This window comes from Nymphalis io, chromosome 10 (genome assembly GCF_905147045.1).
Source record: "Nymphalis io chromosome 10, ilAglIoxx1.1, whole genome shotgun sequence".
Classification (NCBI taxonomy): Eukaryota; Metazoa; Arthropoda; class Insecta; order Lepidoptera; family Nymphalidae; genus Nymphalis; species Nymphalis io.
The window spans coordinates 6,258,455-6,281,518 of NC_065897.1; the positions used below are offsets into that span (position 1 = coordinate 6,258,455).

At 31.3% G+C, this 23,064-nt stretch overlaps 1 protein-coding gene across 6 annotated transcripts in view; it reads right to left on the reverse strand.

The window, feature by feature from the left end:
- LOC126771249 (dachshund homolog 2) overlaps positions 1-23,064 on the reverse strand; it is a 133,508-nt gene that overhangs the window by 4,425 nt on the left and 106,019 nt on the right. For all 6 annotated transcript variants that reach the window (XM_050491036.1, XM_050491037.1, XM_050491035.1 and 3 more), the window contains 2 exons: positions 4,368-4,514; positions 3,382-3,582 (listed from right to left, as the gene is read on the reverse strand). In XM_050491036.1, the coding sequence (XP_050346993.1) occupies positions 3,382-3,582; positions 4,368-4,514 (348 nt within the window). The remainder of the gene's footprint in view (positions 1-3,381; positions 3,583-4,367; positions 4,515-23,064) is intronic.

The window sequence follows — 23,064 nt, forward strand, 5'->3', positions numbered from 1 at the left end:
TTGAAGCGTGACTAATTACATTGATTGATTTCCTATTAGAAGTACTCTTTCTATTTTTTCCAAGGATTCAATTTCTTCGTGACACAATTGAGTTCATTTTCAATTTAACTTTAAAAAAATAAACAAGTCTTTGTGATTCGTCATTATAATAGTTCTATGATCGGGTCGGTTGATTGGGTAAAAGTAATAGTTTTATTTCTTTTATAGTTCATTTTTATGAATTTAAGGAGATAAGATTATAACAGTATTTATTTCTTGTACACGTTAATATTTTGTTGAAGCGTACAAAAGTTAATATCGTCAAAGGTTTCGGGCGCACCTGTGCTGTACAATTTTATTTCCATTCATTTTACAAGCGTACCTATAAAGTAGCCGGAGAAGTTTCCTCTTTATTAATTTTTCAACTTTATATTACTTAACATCAGTTGGTTCATTTCCGTTTCTACGCCCTTTATGAAAAATGTACCGATATTTATTTATATAAAAAAATAATTTAATTTACATTGTTTATTTATTGACATGCAAATGAAAAAGCATTATATATGTCTGTTTGTTAATAACAAGGTTATGTAGTTAAGTAGTCAAATACATTTTTTCGCATTGAGATTCTCCCCTAACCCTAACCACCTACCGAAATCGAAAACTTTTATATATTTTAATGTTTGCGAGATCGATTTCTTCAATAAGACATTTTTTTTCACGTGCGATAAAAAAAATATTAAGTTATTTATTTTTACTGATATTAGGTCAGGCTTATTTTTTTAAATTATCTTACCCTTTCGTACTGGTCGTATACGTCAAAAAATTATAGATTTTAGCTATCGACTGTTATAAAGAACGTTTGATGGATTTATTCTCATAGTCAATACTTTTCACCATCTATCGAAGTCATTAATTGTTTTCAATAAAAATGTTATTATGTGTGATATGTACGTTTCCGCTGTAATTTAATTTCAACTAAAATTAATTTCAGAAAATTTTGTACTTTGAATACATTTTTTGTATTTTTATGTATCTTTAAACTTTTGATTTATCCCCCGTTTCGTTGAAGGAAAATGTAGAAAAAGTTTTCTAATTTACGAATAATAAAATATGTTTTTTTCTTTTACCGGCGGCAATGAAGAAAGATGATAAAAGGGCAAAGTTTTATTTTTATTTATACTTTCTATTGCCTTTTAAAAAATATATTTCTTTAGAGTTAGTTTAATATATGTTTCTTAATTTATTTTTATCATACCAATATTATAAAGAGTTTAATATTGTTTTGCAATATTAAACTCTTTATAATATTGGTATTATAAAGAGTTTTGTTTTTAATTAAAGAAAGGCTTGACTGATATGTATTGAGATTTCTTTCAAGTAATTTTCTAAAACACCAAAGCAGGAGTCAGTGTATACACTTACGTGCATCAGAAAGCATGTAAATCTAGTTCTTTGTCTGAACTTTTTCTAGTCGTGCCGTCTCATCGAGTTATGAGTGCAATATGAGATGTGCAAATCGTACTTTATTTTATATATCTAATAAAATTTACAACATTTCTAAATAACACAATTAAATTAGTAAAGTAATATTCCATTTGTAGGCTCTGCACTCGCGTGTTCGCGTGCGTTAGATACTTGAGAAGGGCAACAGTTAAATTAGTTGCAATTTCTACTTGAAAGCAAAGCCTGTTGGCGGGGCACTTGTCGGGAAAACAGGAAACGTGAAGCGTATCAATGTTCCACTAGTTAATGTGATATTTTACGATATGCGATACGTCTAATTTCGCATGATAAATTTCTACGAAAAAAAAATATTCCATGGAATTATTGATGTAATTATTTTATAATAGAAATTTGTTTCGTTTTTTACGAATAATTATTTATGTGTAAATATAATCTGCATTTTATATAATCTTACTAATCTTTTATGTTATTAATTTACAACAAAATATTTTAGATATCGTATAGTAAGACAAAAATAAATTAAAATAAAATGTTATGAGTCAACAATATGAAACACAAAAGAACGATGCTAGTTTTCATATCCATCACTCGCTGTGTGAGGGTGTGGCTGCACACAATAGTATTTGAAAGTCCACAGCGGCCGGTGCATTTTTAATGAAATTTCTGGGCTTTCCACAAAGAGGATATGAATGAAAAAATCTACTAACATGTGAGCTAAACATACTCTTCTTGTTATGCGTTGCCACTGGCAATTTTGTCTACAAATGCATGTATGTCTGTATCATATTTTAATACTTTTAACTTGTTGTATTTGTCTTTCGCTTTACGCTTTTTTCGAATTATATATATATCTTATACGGGCATAATATATCGTGTTTATTAGGTCATATTTAATTTAAAGATAATTAAATACTGAATAACAATCACTTCGTTTGTTTTCACGCTAATTACGTAATACTTATTTACATTGATTAATAGTGCTTAACATCATATTTTACTAAATAAATAAATGTTTTTTTGTCTATAATAACTAAATATTATTATTTCGATAAAAAATAATTGGGAGGTGCTCTCCCTAATACAAATTCAATAAAAATAAGAATGCGTGTATCGTTTTCTGCTTTTGAATACTTGACATTCTCAATTCGCAATGGTATGTAATATGATGAGTTCAAACATCGCATGTTGAATTTTTTTCCATTTCAATCAATATCTATATGTACATATAGAGGCACAATTTTAATTTTAATACAAAGCGGCTATTATATTTGCTGGAGAGTTTAATTTCGTAATGTAACTCACTTGAAAGGATTTGTCTAAATGACATTATTGTAATGAAATCCAATTATACGATCATATTTTTCATATAATCATTTTTGGACTTGATAAATTTGTGACGCTGTAAACGCTCTATAATTGTTTTGATGTACTTTGTGTAGTCCAAGTAATTATAAAATGTTTAAATAACATAAATGTTTATTTTTATACAAGAGATATTTTGAAAGTTACAAAATGTTAAATTAATAAATTTAATTTGTAAATAGAATATAAATTTATTATTTAGCCTCAATTAAATGATTATGGCTTATGTTAAAAAAGTAAAACATTTTTTACGACTACGAGAACGTGTTTTCAACCACATACCACAACCAAAACAAACGCCCATTTTACTTTTTATGTAGTTTCATTCATATTTATTTTAGTGGAATTTAATTGGTATTTCAAGAACATGAAAAGTGAGATGTTTTAACGATAATACTAACGGATCGAACGCGATTTATATGATAATACCGTTTTCGTATTACTATGTTTGCATTCTTTAGCCTGCGATATCTAAATTTAGGATACCATAGTGATTTGTCAAGCACTTGGTAAGTTCCTTTATATTATCGAATGATACATAGAGAGGTAATTCATGTTTATGTAAATGCTTACCAGAGTAATTCTGCCAAAAGGCAGCTCCTCCGCTCATGATGTCGACGGGCGGTGGCGGGTAATTCCACTGCGGTTTGTCGGGCGTGCGTGGCGGGTCCCGCTGGAACGGCGGCGATGAGGTGGGTGGTTCTGTGCTCGGTGGCTTGCTCTCGGTACCATTCTCACGTTCTCGATTCTCTTGCGTTACGGGTGTAAGGTTTTCTACAGAAACATTGATAGGTTCAGATTATTTGAAGCAACAGATTTAGAAATTTCAATAAAAAATTCCGCGAATGATATCATTGGGGTCTAATTGCTGGTATTTTAATAATAATGGACTGTAAATACCCAGACTTTTAAATGTATTTGTACTACTTTAATGGTTTGTTAATAAATATAAGTGGCAAACAGTGATTATACAAGAAATTTAACTCAAATGCGTGTTACTTTAGCTCCGAACCCTCATTTCAAATGGCCTGCAAAACGATTTCCTGACACGGAGATTAGTACAAGCCTTCACTAACGTTTACCACCCCACTTACGTCACGCACTCCATACACACTTGCAATCAATTGTAATACAAGTTATGTTATTCTTTAAACGAAACATAGTTTTATTCTTTGTTACATACAGTTGAAATTCGTATTACAATAACTTCACCTCATAACGTTTCATTACTGTGAAAATGTCGAGTTTTAACTGATATACAGATAGTTTGACAGAAGTTAAGTTAACATGTCAGAGGCACTCAGGTAATATAGGGATTTGTTGTACTTCCTGACTGCAAACGGTTGTTCTATTTTATTTACAAAACATTTACAAGCACATATATCAGAAATTATAAAATACAATTTTGACTTATTATTGGCATGTTTTTATTGAATATTTAAGTAATAACGTATTAAGTGCATAAATTGCCAAGCGAATGTGGACAGTATGTAATATTTTTGGCGCATTTTGATTTTGTTTGTCAATAGATTTTTTTTTAATTTTATACATTTTCTTACCTGTAACTATTCTAAGTATTTCAGAAGGCGCTCCAGACTGTTTCAGCGCTTCTTCAATCTTCTGTCGTCTCTTCAGCTCTGATTCTAACTGATCTTGAATTTGTTGCCTCTGCTTTCTCTCTTTCTTGAGTCTCTTCTGGTACATGACTGAAAAAATATTGCAATGTCAACACGTGATAGATTTTTAAATACTAAAAATAAATAAATGTTGAAGGTTTACACAACTGTTTATATTTGGAGATGACAGTTCTAGATGTTTATCTTGACAATTGGGAACGACTATTGAAACGGTATATTGAAAATTTAACCGCTTTTTTCATAAAGCGTCGAAATACTAGTTCCGGACTTGGGGCACCTAGGAATCCATATTTATCACTTGCACAGAGTAATCCAAATAGCTGCAATAATAGTTCTAACATCTGAGTTCTGCTCATTATTCTTCAATAGGCGTGCATTTATTTTTAACGATGATTTTTGGAGGTTTATCTTAGCAAAGTGATAGTTTATAATTGTTTAAGAATCGCCATAATTCGCCAGAAATTATACATTCTTTGTCTTTACAGTGCTATCACTTATTTATTAAATAACTAAAGAAAAGATACAAACTAGACTAAAAAGCTAGACTTTTTTGTTCAGACGTTCCATCGTCAAACGGTTGAACAGCTACATACTGTTTACGAGTATTACATAATTTAGTGAAATCAAACCAAAATTGAAAATGTAATAATATATTTATTTTAAATATTTGATAGTAACTTGAACTTAGATAATTATATAATATTGTCTAGTACAAATTAAAGTTGTCTAAAAATAAAACAAGTCGTTTTCTCATTAAATATTCGCTAGTAATTAATGTTGTTGCTAATGAAGGTTCGGGGTTCACCAGCGAGCGACTCCTACGCATCATTTGTCATACAACCTCCGACACGGCTCGTAATAACGCGTCGTTTTTGTTCCTCTACATTTCTTAATACGATTTGAGACTTGCCTTTATGGAAATTGTAAAAATAAACAATAATTAGTATCCAATGGATCAGCCAGTGCTTCTTGATTTGTTCAAGTTACCTATTTTGTTTAAAATTGACGTTTTAAGATAGAGTTATTAATCATAAGCTACTTTTACAATATTGTTTGTATGTAAATTTATATATTTTTACTTATAATACATCTTATAAGCCTTAAAAAGTTAAACCAAGTAAGTGTAGTCAGTCTACTAATATTTCAACCTTGTTCCACAATGAAATGATAAAATAATTTGATTAATAAAACGATAAATGTGATTTAAAGCGAAAAGAGTAAGTCAATCTTGACTCAATTTATAAGACGATTTCGATTTCATATAAAAATGATCGTGAACTAAAACTGTCATATGTATAATGTCCTTCTGTAGCTAGTAAATATATTTTTTCTAAGAAGATACTTTGTTATATTAGAATTAGTTTTTATTTTGTTACCGTAAAAATATGTTAATTAATATTTCTCATTTACAACATATTATATTTTTGACCAAAAACATATGAGGCAGAAGGAGTTTCATACGACATAATTTCACATATTTAGGATAAAAGGTGACGCTAACGCTAATACAAAGGTGTGACTGTGCCCCCAGAGGTCCAGTGAGTGGAAAATTCAACGGGCCGTCGAGTCCGAACGGCGATACAGACCAACACCTCTGAAAAACGATTTCTCACTCCAATGACGCTTATTTTTGGATCTTTTCATCTCATCTCATTTGTAAATAACGCGTAAATTATCAAGTAGCTGAAGCATTTTACCGCGTATATTGAAAATAGTATATTTATTGAGATAATTTATTCGGAGCTGGAAGGTATTCAAAAGAATCCGATAGCAATCAAACGTCTTATCGTACTCAATAAAGCGGGAGCGACGCTCGTCTATTGTTTTTATAAGTCAATATTTGTCTATCGATCGGCGGCGCCCTTTGAAAATAATCCGGCTCGTAGCTTTATATCGATGAGTTCACGAGTAAAGATGAATCGTAATAATTTTTCAATTGATTATATTCTTCTCGACGCTTCGAGGTTCGAAAGAAATTCTAATCCTTTGTTGCTATCTGATTTAAGTTCGAATTGAAAAAGTTCTTTTAGAATATTCATTTTATAACAGCGAATTTGGAATTTATTACTTTCTTTAAAGACGATTTTTTTGGCTAATATTACTTTCTTTTTCAAAGTTTTATTTTTGTAATGATAAAAAAATTGGATGGGGTGATAATGAAAATTAAAAATTAACTTTTTGATATGCGGTACAAAACAACATTAACGGTCGCATACCGAACAGACGAACAGAGGTCGCGATACTAAGTAAAACAATTCGACGACCGAGCGTATGAATAAAAACGAACCAACGAAATATTGAAGGAATCCGTTCAAAGGGGAAAATATGCAATAAAAAGTCTGGCTCGATACAGAATGAGAGTGTGGTTAAAAAGCAACGAACGAATATGGTTGCGAACATCCGTTGCAGACAAAAGTTTGGCTACTTGACTATGCAAATTATATTTGCGGACCGCCGCGGTTGAGACCGATCTCCGACGTTCCATTTCACTTTTACTTGTATAACGTGTATTCTTTTCATATTTTCATCCGATTTCCTTTCCCCTCGTTCATTTTGTTCCGTTTTTAAAAGTCGCAGAACAATACCGCTTTCTGCGGGGTTTATACGCCGCGAGCAGTTTCTTTGCACGCTTCTTTTTCCTATTATTATTATATCTATCTCTTTATATGTATCCGGTTCTTTTCTTTAATACTTTCAACTCATAAATGGCTGATACGGGCCCCTTGGGTCGGTTGCTCAAATAACATGTAAATGAGTCGGTTTGTGTATCCGAATTATATTCCATTCCCCTAAATAGCACTTAAAAATGAAACATTATTAAATTGATGTTACAATGTGTCCTTTATTAATTGTATATTGGACATTTTTTTACCAATTTAGATGATAAATAAATAATAAACACTGGCAACACTATTAGATGACGTTGATGATTTCGTTTTACATTCGAGTCGTATTTCTTGATTATTCGCATGTATTGTATCTTTATTATATCTTTAAACCTTTATAAACACTATTTGAATGATTTTACTATGTTACTACTATCTATGTTGAGTTGACTTCCTAGATCATTTGACTTATTTTTTATTTGTTAATTTAAAATTTAATATTTGCCATAATTATAATAGTTTTTCCACTGTGACATAAAGTAAATAAAAATCGACATTTATGACAGCCACTCCCCCTCAGTCGCGCCCGAGCCATTTAGATAAGTCTTTTTTATAGTTCTTTATTGAAAATAAATTGCCTAGAATAAAATCAGACACAGTCGAAATGGCTTTCCGATAGATGTGTATGAAATAATGTTTGGCAGATAAGATGCGTCAGTTATCACGACGTATGTTCGATTCAAGGGGCATAATCGAATGAGATGACGATGTGATTTTTTTAATGCTCAATCTAATATAATGGGGTAATGTTATGTAACTTCAAAAACTTCAAAACCTTAAGATAAAATATATACTTGATACAAAATAATATTAAAAGTTTCGATAAGAACCACCAACCCGCATTGGAGCATAGTGGTGGAGCTGGAAATAAGCTCCAAAACCTTCTTCTCAAAAAGTGAGAGGAGGCCTTTAGCCCAGCAGTGGGACATTCATAGGCTGTTATTTTACGATAAGATAATTTGAGATTTTCTTCATGGTAATTACAAAATGAAAACTATACAATTCGACCGCGGCAACTAAGTTCCAAGTCTAAAAAATATTCGTTTAAATGAATACTCCATTCCTTAATTATAATATTAATTTTAATAATTTTTGTTCCGATTAAGGGTTTAATAATACTGAATAATAATATATCTATTAAATAACGAATAATATGTAACGGAATAATACTAGTATCTAAGTCATACTAAAAAGTCAGTTATACAAGATTATGTGGCTACGATCAGGCCCGTTTTACCCGATGACAGTAGTTTTAGCTTTTTATCTATTTCCTCTGTTTTATTTGGGCAGAATTTATGAGGCGAGTGGTTCCCGCGATAAACATTTTCCTCAAAATTGTTCGGATTATTGTTCTAGCCGGATGAGTGGGGACTCTTGAGTTACGAGCGAAGAGTGACCTTCACCCATTATGCGATATATTCACTTATGTTGAAAATACATGACGATAAAAAGTAGCTGCTATATGTCAATAAGGATAAGATAAATAGATTTATAACTTAAAAATATCGGTTTTTACAGTTATTTCAAAATATAGAAGCCGTCATTATTTATCATTTTAAAGGTAGTTAATGTCAGACATGTGAATTCATTTGCACGCGTAAAATTAAATCTGTATTCCATTAATAAGTCTTAAATTAATTACTAATAGAAAAAACGGCTTTGTTGATGTATGATTAATTGTTTTGATAGCACATACCAGGATTTATGTCTGGCTCGAGTCGTTTTGTCAAATGAATTTCTCTCCATCTTCATGGCCAATGATGCGGATACATACGTACAAAAGCAGACAGCGTAGCAAGCCAATGAGTTTCTAACATATCTTTAAACGTTACATTCCATTCTATATTTCATGCTTATAATAAAGGCTAAAAAATTTTATGAAAAAAAAATAAAGAAAATTGCAGGCTGTTTTATCAAACCGATCAAAGGCCGGTCGGACATTCCGACTTCTTACGACGTTAGTAAAAATACAATCTCTCTTTATAGTTACCATTCCACTGGTTATTATATCCGTATCGATACGGTTAAACTTACGGAGCGTGAAATGTTGGAATCTCGATATTGCAGGCCCCGGGCTCTAGCACCGGTACGCTAGGCCAATTTCGGACTTTTCAAATAAAAAAAAATATTATAAATTACAATTAATTTATGTTAAGTCTCAGAAACATTTTTTAAATAATAATTTGTGCTTTACGTTACTAATTTGAAATAAAATATTGCCTTGATTTAATGGTTACGATTTTTAAACTAACATTTTTTATTATATAAAACAATTTGTTTGTTTTTTGTACGAACTAATCTCAGGAAGTATCAGTACTATATTATTTTAGTATATATATATATATATATATATATATATATATATATATATATATATATATATATATATATACTAAAATAATTGATTAAATACAGTCAGAGTAAATATATTCCTTTGTTTCATATTTTCTCATTACGTACGGATTATTCGATCTTTGTTAAAATACGCAAATGAAAGCATTTAATCGTTTAGTAAAAAGAGTATTTGATTCGTTGTAAAAATAATTTCGGGATCAAATGTATTATTTTCGAGGGAATGGCTCATCGGGCCATGCTTCCTGCGACGCCAGTGTGGTCGTAACTCGACACCTTTATTAATATGCCTGAATTAATAACGTAGATATTAGTCGGCAGGGACCATGTCGCGTGCAAATGATGATATCGTGAGGCTTCAGTGCAACGATTTGAGAAAAATATCGATTTACATATGATTCAAGCGATACGGAATCGTGATCGAGTCGGCCGTATGTTCATTGTTATTAAAGCAAATTACTAAAACGTTTTTGAGTCTTCTTTTCTAATGAACAGACTGAAGAAAAAAACTCTATAAATATTTGGATGAACGAACGGTGACTGTATTCTTCTACTTATTTTCAAGACGTCGTGTCGTGTCGCCGACGTCGTGTTATTGTCATATTACTATTTACATCACATTAAATATTACATCTATAAATTATTTCTGTATTACATACAGATCTCTGTATGTCGTTTTATAAATATTTTCTAAGTCAATTGGTGGTATGAATAAATAAAATAATTATAAACTCTATTAAATTATGATTATTAGATAATTTAGAAACTTTTTATTTCCTGATAAAAAAAACAATTATTATTTTAATTATAACAACAGCAAAATGTCACAGCGAAGTCGAGTTGTTATCTGAAAATCTAAATTATTTACAAAGTTGCCATCAAGTGTAAACATAAGTCGTTTATTATCGAATATTTATGTCGCGTTTTTATTATACTGTCGACGCGATATAACTGAAATTGGACGTTGAGTCGTTAATCGTAATAGCCGACAAAAAACATTTAATCATTATTTATGACATATTGGACATTTAATTTAGGAACCATGTTTAATAGTAACATACTCGTAAATGCATATCTAGTGTCGCTTCAACCATGAACTTATAACGATAATAATAATTATAAATTAAATAATAAGTATTGTCTAATTATTGATAAAAAATGCATGACGTATATCATCAATTAACGAAAAAAGTATCAGAAACTATGCAGGTGGCAAATTCTTTTATTCTGCAAACTTTTATAAAATGTTATTTCAAATTTTGACTTCCTAAGTACATAAAGGTTTCACCTGGTTTGGAAGTGAATAGAGTAGTAAGAAATTTAGGTGTATCAATTATAATAAGCCTAGCACAAAGCCATGGACCTAGTTTTAATATTATAATTGCATTTTTTTATTTATTTTTTACTTAGTGATACTAAAAATTCTACTTTTATTTGAAAGGCTATATTTTTCACAATAAATGATTATTATTATTATTTTACAAACACTCAATTTGCAAATATACTACTTAGCAAATGTGTCGAATGGTAAAAGTTTACCTTCCTATATAATTATCAAATCATTTGGTCGTCGAATAATATTTTATAAAATAAAAAAATGTCTATCAAATAAAAAATCTATTTATAGAAAAAATAGTGCATAAAGATAAAAATAATAATATGTAAAAATGAGACATAATGCACACTTGGTAATAAAACGATAGTCTCCAGGATATTTCAAATAAAAAAACACAATTATATTGTTTTATATTGCGTGTAATTAAAGGCTGTTTTATATATATATATACTCAGGTACTTCTCAGGTAGTTCCGAACTGGTGGTAGATTTATGACAATCAATAAGTAATGTAACGCTTGTATATTAACTAAAGATTTTTGACTTTTGACTTTTGTGATTTTGAATATTAAGTAAGTAGTTAGCGCGCCTTGTAAATCAATATTGAAATTAAGTATATATTAGTTTAGATTATCTAATTTGATTTATGAAATAAAGTATGTTTTAACTGGAAAATATGGTTCATAATTTTTCTACAAGTTGTAAAATGAAATATTTCATTTGTTATTTATCAATTTAAATGACAAAACGCTTATTTTTAAATACGATGATATAAATACATTTACGATCTTACCTATTTATTAACGTGGTTCAGTCTTTTGTCATCATTGATTTAAAATTTGAAAGAAGACTAGTACCTACTTATCACTATAATTTTTGTTCGATTAAAAAGCAAAAATAAATCAATTATTCGACGGTTAAAGATAAATAAAAAGATAATATTTTTCAGCTTTTCCATGCAATAATATCATATAATATAGATGCAGGTAAGATTCGGCAAATATTGACAGTGGATGATTGCAGCCGGCCAGCGTGATCCCCTTGGCAAACTGCGAATTAAAATGGGGACGAGAAAAATTAATCCTAATGCGATTTTAATGAACTCGAAATGAACGATTCTAATAATGAATTGTTAAGCTGTGTATTCTTCTCAGACGTGGAATGGAAATTAATATACAAATATATATACCTAATAAGAATATTGAAGTGACCATTCACGCAGATACATACCACAAACAATATTTTTTCATTCGGAGGTCGGTTGGAATTTCTTAAGAAATCGCAAGGTAAATATTGATCATTGATTTTTAAATTTGTAAACTATATGCAAATAGCATATCTTTTTAAAAAAGTAAATGTTCGACAAGGTTTCTTGTATCAATATACATTTTTACGTCATTATATTTTTATATATTTGATAGCAGGTATTTCCTTAAAAGAAATAATTAGTTTTGAATTAAATCCCTAAAAGAGAATTATTATGCTTCGTGTTATTTTAGAACGATTCAACTTCTTGCTTAGTGTAATTAAATAGTACGCAGAATTGTGTATTCCAGCAAAGGGTATTATAAAATATAAACGAGATAAAATGTAATAATAATTAAGGCTTAGCATCTTACAAAGACGCGCGCCTTAACATCGAGTATAAAGCACACAAGCGCTGAAAATGTACACCTGAAGTCTGTGCTCGCTTTTGCATTAACGAATGCGGAAGCGGCGCTGTGCATACAGGACGCGTTGCATCCTCCCTTTCCACTGCGAGGCGCACCTCCCACACCTCCCGCTGCCCCCCGGCGTACCTCTCGCTCGTACCAGACGCCTCTAACAGCACCGTGTCCCACCCGTGCGTTCATTACCTCCACGCGACCAACAATTCAAGTTTGCTTTCCGCCACACAATCTGCGCTACCAGACTCACTAGACTACAGTCTACAGACTATCCATATACTGGCCACTCGAATAATAAAGATGCAGAAATTAACCCGTCCGCACTGAAAAAGCGGAAACTAAGTGAAGCTATCTCGACTTGAATAGGGGTAATGCAGCGCGAGCACTTCTATAGCGAATGAAAGAAACTCGTCGGGAACAGGATGAGTTTGTTGAAACAGAGGGTAAATGTCAACCACGAAATAAAAACAGTCAACAGATAAATGCCAACGATAAACACATGCGAGAATTGAATGGCGAGTTATGAATGTCAATGTTGACTCCGCTCAATGAGCCCTCAGCATTTTTTTAACATTTTGAAAAAGCAAACTGAAGATTTCACCGTAAAAAGCAACACGGGACAAGAAATCAATAAAGTTTCAGCACTAAATTTGCTTTAGCTCATAAAATATTCAATTACGCATAAGCACACATTTGCTAAGGCCAACAACGACCACGCGGCACCCCCATTAAAGATGCCTAAGGGCCATTTAATCGGTCAGTGGATGTAAATTCGGCGGCCCCAAAACAAATATCCCGAAACTAATAAGGAAACGAAATATGTAAATCGTCTGCCATATTGTTTCACAAGTGAAATCTTCCTTTAATCTTATAACAAATCCGTGTCCAAATGGTCGCTTGGAGTAAATTTGAATATAGTAGGGGTAAGCTCGAGGGTCACGTTGAGGTACGTCGTAGTGAGGAAGGAGTTAAACTTATGCAAGACACGCACTAAGGAGATAGCGGCCGTAATGTTGTCCTATGCACATATTGCAACAAATTAGTTGTCGACTTGTAAACATGGAGGAGGAAAGTAAGCCCGCTAAGACGTAGTCGGTGGGTAGTTTGCATGGATATGAGAACGGCAATATGGGGCTTCGCAGCTGCTGGCGGTACTCATTAAGATGTTTTATGGTCGGCCCGCCGGACCGGGTTGCCAATTTAAGATATTTCTATGCGGGACGGCGCCACGTTAGTTTGGCTTCCGATTAGGGGATTAAAGTAGTCCTTTTAAGGCATTAGAGTAATAATTGAGGGGTACAATATGAGGTTAGTATTGCCATTTATTCCCTTGGTAACTATTGTTAGTCTTACCGCAATAATAATAATTCTCGTCGACAGTATTTTATTGATATTAAAATATACATTACGATTTTGTAAGTGATGTAAACGGAGGTCTAGAATTGGGCTAAGTTCTATCAAGTTCAGTTAATTCCATCGAACACCTATTCCCCGCACGGCAAGTAAATCAAAGGGTGTTGAAACTTTTCACCCACTTAAAGCCGGACACTGTAATAAAGCGATCGAACTTCACCGACCCTGACATCAAATGGGCCACCCCTTCTCGCATTTTGTTCGAGAGAAAATTAAAAGTTTGTAGATGTCGAACGCACGTGATTGAAATAGGTATTAATGTATATTTTTCAATGAAAATAATATTTATTTATTTCATACAATCGGACAAGCAATCGTTAAATTAAAATTTGGACCCCTCAATAAATTAACTCCGATTAAAAACAAATCAAAGTAAAAACACATTAACTGTACGCTTATACTTATATCACTTAACATAATTATTTAAAAAAGGCTGTTTAAGTTAAATAAGTAGAATATTAAATACAATTATATATTTTAAAGAAGAAAGTCTTATCTCATCTATTAAGTTTCCAAATTTTCATAATATTACACTAAAATGTTTTAAGGGTAAAACTGTAGGTAATATATACAGAAAACTCAACGATAGCAAGTCTTATATGGATTAATTGAAGTCACTACCTTGCTGACCTTAAGTTTAAACAATTCAATTAGTTTTAGTATAGGGATATGGATGTAACAAGAATCGTTTTGTCTTTGAATTAATCCGAGGTAATAACCTGATACCGGTCAACATTGGTCAGAAAAAGCCTTTGAAACTTAAACCCTTGAAGGACTAAAATAAAGTTGTAGTGTGCGTCGTCTATTATTACACCATTTAATTGACGCAACTAGTACCTTTCCGGTTGAAACATAAAATTTGTTAATATTCGTACCTAGAGTATTGCCAAAAAGATATATTTTTGATATATTTTATTTCCTATGTTTACGCAATTAGCGAGAAAACTGAGCGAACAATTCAAGAACGCTGCCAAGTTATGTGTAAAAAATTTAATTTTAATATTTTAGAATTTTTTTTTTCGTGTATTTTGTGTATCTATTAAATAATAGTGGCTACATTTGTATAAGAAAAATGAAAAATAAAGTACCTATGTAGTGAATGATGACTGATAGTATCCTAAATGAACTTGCATTAAGCCCTTCCGGTGAATTTAGATTAGTACTTTTTTTCCAAGTCTGTAAAATATTTTTGTAAGATTCCTCAGAAATTGCACGGCCCTTGCGCTAAAATCGATTAATGTTTATTTACTAAAATTAGATATACATATATCTGTAAAGTCGAGGGAACTATACACTACGGTTATATAGTAAGGCATCATGCCGTCATCCATAAATATATATGAATACTTTGTATAATAGAATAATTCATATATCCCGCTGTATGTTACAACTTCGTGTTATATGTATATTCTGTGTGCAAATATATTCTGCAAAGATCAAATGTCTCGTAAGTATGAAGCCGTCTCCATCAGATACCACAAGATGTCTTCCAAGTGCAACGGTCTTAATCAAGGCCGAATTAATTGTTTCTAAAGAGGTGATTCCGTCGAATATATTCCCTGATTAAGTGCACAGGTTGGGACCGAGGCCGAGGGTTATTAAATAATTTATTGTCTAACAACTATTCGTGAGGGGCAATACTCAAATGTTCCTCTAAGATTCTACAAAGTTACGTTATGGTATTAGAAACTTTACCTTTGAAACTTAAATGAATTTCAGTATAGAGATTTGTAGCAGTGTTTAAAAAACATAAAATAGCATTTATTTTTAAATATTCTCAATCTTTCGTAAACGTTTTACGCAAAAATCTTAACAGTTTTCACCCTTGAAAGTTTAGAATGATCCTATTTTATCTAGGATCCTATCCTAGATAAAATAGATATAAATAATATATATAAGTTTACATTTATCTATCTATCCATATATATATATATATATATATATATATATATATATATATATATATATATAGTTATAGTTATAGAGTTATAGAACCTTTTTAGAGTTATAAGTTCTATCTAAAGTTCGAAACTGTGATCTACTGTTGAAGTTTCATGTATTATATCCGCTGGGCTAACTGTAAGCTAAAACATTTCTAGTTAAACCATTCCCAAAAGAAAACAAACTGTACATGTTTTTGAAGTCCTACAATATTTGCTACAAACTTTTTCGTTTGACATAAACAACAAAACAACCATGATTGAGTTCCGTCCAGTCCTTTATTGCTTTCAATGCAGATTTCATCTTGTCAGTGGCAAATTACACTGGCAGCCCATTCACGCTCAAAAATCACTCTCAATCGAGTCAAGTGGGACAAAATAAAAGGTGAATTCATCATAGGGGTGTGAATCGGCGCCCCTGTCGGGAAACCAAGGCGGGAAACGTATGTCCGGACCATTTGTAAACACTAACAGGTGCCGACAGTTTATTAATTTAAATGGCACTTACTTGGCTGGAATGGTTCGTAAGTTGTAAATGGAAAACTATATAAATAAACCTATGTATCAATTACAAAATGAAAGATAAAAGCTTTGAAACTTTATCAACACTCAAGGATTGATTGCAAAATTTTGAATAAATTTTCCATAAGTAATCAAATGGAGAGCGTTCTGTTGTGCGTCAATATTTAATTTTTTATCGTCCAATTCATAAACGATAGAGCATACTGTAAAAGTTTTTTGTTGTGAACGCTTTTTGATGAAATTTTTAAAGTAACACTTAAATTTAATCTTTTATAATATCACTAAATGACCTATCGACGTATAGAGTGTGTACGTTTCATATATTCATAGTATTTTTGAAATTGTCACTAGTCTGCGCGAAGTGAATAAAAGTTCGCAAAGGGTTTCCTTAAATCAATTCAGCTTGGATGGATTTGATTATGTCCAGTCAGAGAGGGTTCAATTTAATGCATTTTGCTTTGTTCTGTCTGGTTAACATATGAATTGTAGTATGTAGACATGGTATTGCAAAAGAGTAGTCAATATTTGCTGAAAGTACAGAAAACAATGATAAAGATATTAATTAAAATTTATAATTAACAATTTACTTGGTTGTGTGACTTAATGCAAACCTATAGGACTCACATCGTTTCTTCTATCAAACCTGTCAAATAGCAATACTCTTCCAATATAGAAAAGGCAACGTGACCCAGTGTAATTATCAGTACAAGAGATATAAAATCGTATTTTCTGTTTAGTGAATGTTTTGTACTCCACGCAGTGCCAATCTTTACGGGCGAAAGGTGACTTAGAATCAAATTGCCTATTTGTTCTTTTGCCTCTATTAACTAAAATAATAAATATAATAAAATATGCATTTTTACATTCAATTCGCTGTTAGTAAAAAATAATTTATTAAAGGACTTCACAACAAATCGGCTTAAACAAACAAACAAACGTTTTCTCGATTAAGACCAATAAGTCGATAAACTGGGAGCTTATAATAGAAAACGACTGTTTGCTTAAAGTGAGAGGTATTAACGGAATCGGAATCTTTCACGCCGCCGCACACGAAAGTAAAATTGATTTTATTAATGTACTCGTACGTCAATATATACATAGTCATCAAAATAGCTATATTAAGACATTACTTTTAATATAATTACACCTACGTTTATTAAATTATATATATCTTGTTTTACAAGTAATTAAATATAATTATACATATAATTTCAATTAATCATCGACATTTCAATTAGTTAAATTAATTAACCTGTATTGGGTACGACATTTGATTTTACAAATATATATTTTCAAGATTTCTAAATACTTAAGTAATTATTAAATTAATCTACACCGGTCAAGCCATTTAAATCTAATTATAAATACGACATTGTTTTACGATATTCAAATGAAACAAAATATTTACGTTTCGTATCTAGACGTGTTTATTTATATTACAATATAAACTAATCACGAATCCTTGGTGGATTCAAAGTTAGTTGTCTAAATATGATATTAACAACATCAATACGATATCCTGCAATCAAATCGTATGGCTTCAATAGTCTCGATGTCTGCCCGTGTGTGGTCCGTAAACAAAGCTCTTAATGGTCGTATTATAACGTCAACATCTTATTACCACAATCGACATCACAGTTACAATCAATTCGATGTATCGACTTGCTTTCGCTGAAATATCGAAATTGATTGCTTTGCTTACATATCAGGTTTGATTGTTAGATTGATTTATTCTTTTGTTTACATTATTTTGCAATAAATATTGTAAAAAATGTTTATTGCTAAATTAATTAAAACTTATTTATATTTTTGCTCATTGTTCTACGATTAAATGTGTACAAAAAAGTGGATTAAAGACGAACTGTTCAGATAAACAGTGTCCAGATAGACATGTGTATTCTACCAACCCGCATTGGAGCAGCGTGGTGGAATTAACTCCAAACCTTCGCCTCAAAAGGGAGAGGAGGCCTTAGCCCAGCAGTGGGGCATTAACAGGCTGTTACTGTCCAGATAAAATATTTGATTATATGATGACATATTAATAAAAACTGTGTTTAAGTGATTAATAATTTAATTTGCATTCAATTTAAAGCAATTTTGTTTTCGTAGTAAAATTTATATACTTTTGCTGTCAAGCTATGAATTTACCATTAAATGTTACAAATAGAAATTTGTAATCAATTCAGGTTTTAATTACAATAAATCCGCACTTAAAAGCGCATAGAGAAGAGCCGAGATCAATAAGCAATTTCCCCAAGACACCGGATGCGGTCTGCCGGGCACAAGTTCAATTATTATTGAATTTCCTACGCCAGGGACGACAAAAAGAGAAGGTTCAGCTTCCTTTTAAGTTATGACGTTATGCATTACACTTAAATTAATGAAACGCTTAAGTAATATAACCTACTAAAATAAAAATTGTAAATTTTATCTCTTTCTATAATTTTTTCCTTTTTATTGAATAAAAATTATAAGGATTTAACTAATGCAAATAATAAATATATTTAATATTACGTTATATGATTGTAGTTTAATTATTATTACTACTATAATCAATGAACAATTCCGTATTTGTTTTTACCATAATGAATAACAAATACTTTTGCAATAATTAAGAAGTTATACCGTGTTGTTATTTCATCTAATCGGTTTTACAAAGGGTTACTCCTCACGCCACTTTATTTCACTTTGTATTATTTGGGATTAATTTGTCGTTACTTATCTATAATTTCAACTTGATTTGAGTTCGTTTATTTTAGGATTATTTGGAGAGGATTTAGATTTTATTGTCAATTATCCGTATTGAAATTAATATAAGTCAATATTCTGACTATTAATGCAAAGTTAAAAGTATAAAAAATAAAATTTGAAATTTGAAGGAAACATTCTTTTATAATGTAAAACCAAGCAAGCATTTTAATTATGGGAGGCGCTGTAATCTTAATTTGTTTGTTACATTTATTTGTTAATATTTATATATTGTTAATGCGAATTAATTATGCAGTCATAATTTTTTTGTCGCACTGATAACAATAAAAAATATAAAATTATTTCAAATGTTGGTTTTATGTTTTAATCTTTCAAATGTTGAAACTAAAAAAATCGGTAAAAATTCAAAGTATTTTTGTCCTTTTATATGACGTTGCATAATTGATAAATAACATCGTTTTATATTTAGTCTTTTAGTTAAATACTCTTTGTACAGAAAGTTATGGGAGTACTAAGGTTTCTTGTCCACTCTACACGTGTCTTTACTCTGTGGTCCTAAAACAGCAATGGGCACTTCTAGATTTTCGAAGATTTCAACAGTGCAGAACTCGCACGGCTGGTCACATTACCTCCAATGACCGGTGAGTCATTGTAGTTTTAAAGCCCAACTCCCAGCGGTACGCGGCACGCAACGCTGCCTCGCTAGTTCATACGCTCCAGTGGGCAATTTAGAAAATGTTTGCAATTTTGAACACCGCATTCTATTTAATTTCGCTTGTATAGTTTGTAATGACTTGAAATTATTTGATGACATTAGCTGGTGTTTAATCTATTGTTACATTTTTTATTAATACCTTTAATACATCACTGTGATAATCGACCTGAAGGGAATTTATTGTATATTTATACATGGCTATGCATATTTTCTGTCTTAAATCGATAGAACATAATCTGAACGATTGTCATATAGGCAACAAGTCCGTATCAGATTACTAATACGATACGGTCGACACATGGCGCGTGCATTGGATTGAAGCAAAATCGACAATTCGATCGTGGCAAAATCAACACGACCGGTGACCGCGTCGCTACACTAGTATTGTTAATTATAAAACATCTGACGTAACGTGTCTTATATATAAATAATAAGTAAATATGATATTTTTTTTAAAATAATCATAAAAATAATAACTTTTACATATGTGAATACGATGCTCAATCATAAAAAATGACATACGCATATTTAAAAAAAAAGACATACTTATTTACTATAATTAATATCTAAGGCGCATCATTTTACAGCCATGAGCATAATTATGTCAGGTGAAAAAAATACAGAGCATCACGAACATAAAAACTAGTTAATAATATTTATATTTTATTTACTCGTATGTGTATCACGTAGACCTTAAAACGTGTTCTAATAATTTCATACACAATCATAAATTCTAATTTAGCGAGTTGCCGGATCGAGTTACCAGCTACAGTATCGCGACTCATTGTATGTTACTCCCAAGACGGTGCAGCCCCGCAACGTATACAAAATTAATTAGACAAAATCTTGGGGTCTTGTAATATTTTATTATTATTTCCGCTACTGAGATTTTATTAGCGCTTCATATTTATTGCTTTTCTCGTACGGCGAATCTGAATAGGGCCTTGATTAGCATCGTTCCCGTATGTGTTCTCTTTAGTTACAAGTTCGTAATTACAGAAGTTGTAATTACAATGTTGCTTACATTGTGAAATATTCCCGGCTTTCGTTACATTATTGCGTTCTGAATGTTGATGGTTTGTTAAATTAAACGTCATCCATACATATATTCTCTTTAATAAAACTGCCTATCCACTTCACCTGAATTACTTAAATTATACCTTCGTTATTCTTCTCGGTGCATAGAAAATAATATTTCCACCACCAATATTGGTATCAAGTGTCTAAATTCAATAGTTAACTTGAAAAGAAAATTTAAATGCAACTTTGAATATTTAAAAAAATATTTTGGTATTTCGATACAGAATATTTTTTATTATAATGATTAAAATCTTTAGCTTAACTAATAGTGTTTTTTTTAAATACAATGATAGTACCGACACCGGTCCCGATAAGGTAATAAGAGAGAAATAACCTTTCTTATAAGGTAGTCTATTTGTGTAGTACGGCAGGACTCATGACTACAGCGTCTTTTACTTAGCGGTGAAATGTGTAATGCCTTTCATTTGAATCTTTCTGAAGCCGCCCTTTACTGTACCTTAGCACGCCTTGACTTTTACTAGGACAAGGTAATCGTATAAATAATGAAAAGGATCATTGGAGCTACTGCGTTGAAGTATAAAATTATACAAGCGTTTTGAATTAACTGACAATGTAGTTGTGGAAGTTTATTCTTGAAAACATTGAAATTAAAGCTTTTACTAATGTTTTTTTTTATGTTACAGGTATGCGGACTGTCAAATGGGCCACTATCACTGGTGTAAGAAATATTATCCAATCCTCACATAGCCAATGCGCTATCAACCTTAGGAATTGATATGTTATGTCCCTTGTGCTATAGTTACAATGGCTCACTCTGGCCCTTTAAACTGGAACGCAACAATATTAAATAAAGCCGTCCTACCTAGATATGATATAATTGTATTCTTATTAAAACGACATAGATCTTTAACCTATAAAATCTACAAAAGAACATTGAATAGGATTATTCTGGGTCCGGCGTCGTCTTATTAATTAACTGTTATGGGTACGAGTCAGTTTTTAATAGAGAACATAACCTTGTTAAAAATATAATGTTTAAGCCTCATTCTCCCGCCGTGTTTATTGCATGCATTCGGCTCGTACATTAGGGAGAGATGAGTTGACCAGTCGGCCAAATCTAATCATCTGCATTAGTCATGCGCGGCCGAAGCCCATACTGCGCTTCATTTCACCAGAACATCCTCCCTTGATCCGATTTATACGTTTGTAGTCTCTCAAATTGAAAATTTCCTCGAAATGAAAAACTGAAATCCATTAGGACGTACAAGAAAAAGAAAAGTTTTGTTTACGAGCCCAGGTTGCTTGTCAGTTGAAACTGAGGTAGAAGTATCGTTTTTATTTTTATAGAACTGAAGAATAGGTTTATATTATTTATTTCTTTTTATTTACCCCAATCTTGAAAGATTATAAGTTTCTCTAAAGAACCTATTAACTACTTATAGTTTTATTATACCATAGAAATTACACATAGGTGAGATGTTTCCTCAAGGGACGTGTCCTGCATTATAGGGCGTCGGTAAAGAGGTCACGTAGTCAATACTTTCGTCAGATATGGTGAAAACTAAGATACTAAAATATAAAATAAAACCATAATAATATATCAGGTTTTTGAGAAACAATTTAATGATTCTGGTCAAGTTTGTATCTGAAAATAAAAGAGCATTTTAAATTCTCAATTATTAAGTTAAAAAACCAACCGACACCAAACATAGTTTCCCAAAGCCGCGGCGAAACAAAAAAAGAATGAATCGCGATTGCATCGTTCAAGTGCAAATATTTACTCGTCGTACACGAAAATTTCGTAGCGCCAAAAAGTTTGACTCACGATACCACAATTGCGAAAAATTAGACATAAACCGCCCAGAAACTTCGGTGAATATCGACGGTTCCGCAGTTATACCCATGTCAACGTATGTCAGTTTACATGATTCTTGGTAAGTTGGTAAGGCTTTGTTATTAGTTTGAAAGTTAGGTATGATGATATCATACTAAATAGATATTTGACTTAACTTGAAAATTTAAGATTGTCAATAATTATTTGGATTAATTTGAGCGTAATGATTTGAATTTATTGTAACGATCAAAGAGAATAGTATCTTATTATTTATAAATTAAAAATTTGTTTATAGCGTTAAAAATAGAATTTTCTTATTTTCCGTAAGTCTTAAGTAAGGTTTTTTTAATTCACTTCAAGCTGACATTCGTCGTTTGTACCGTAGGTTCACGTTCCTTCACGATACTCATTTATTAAGTATCGGA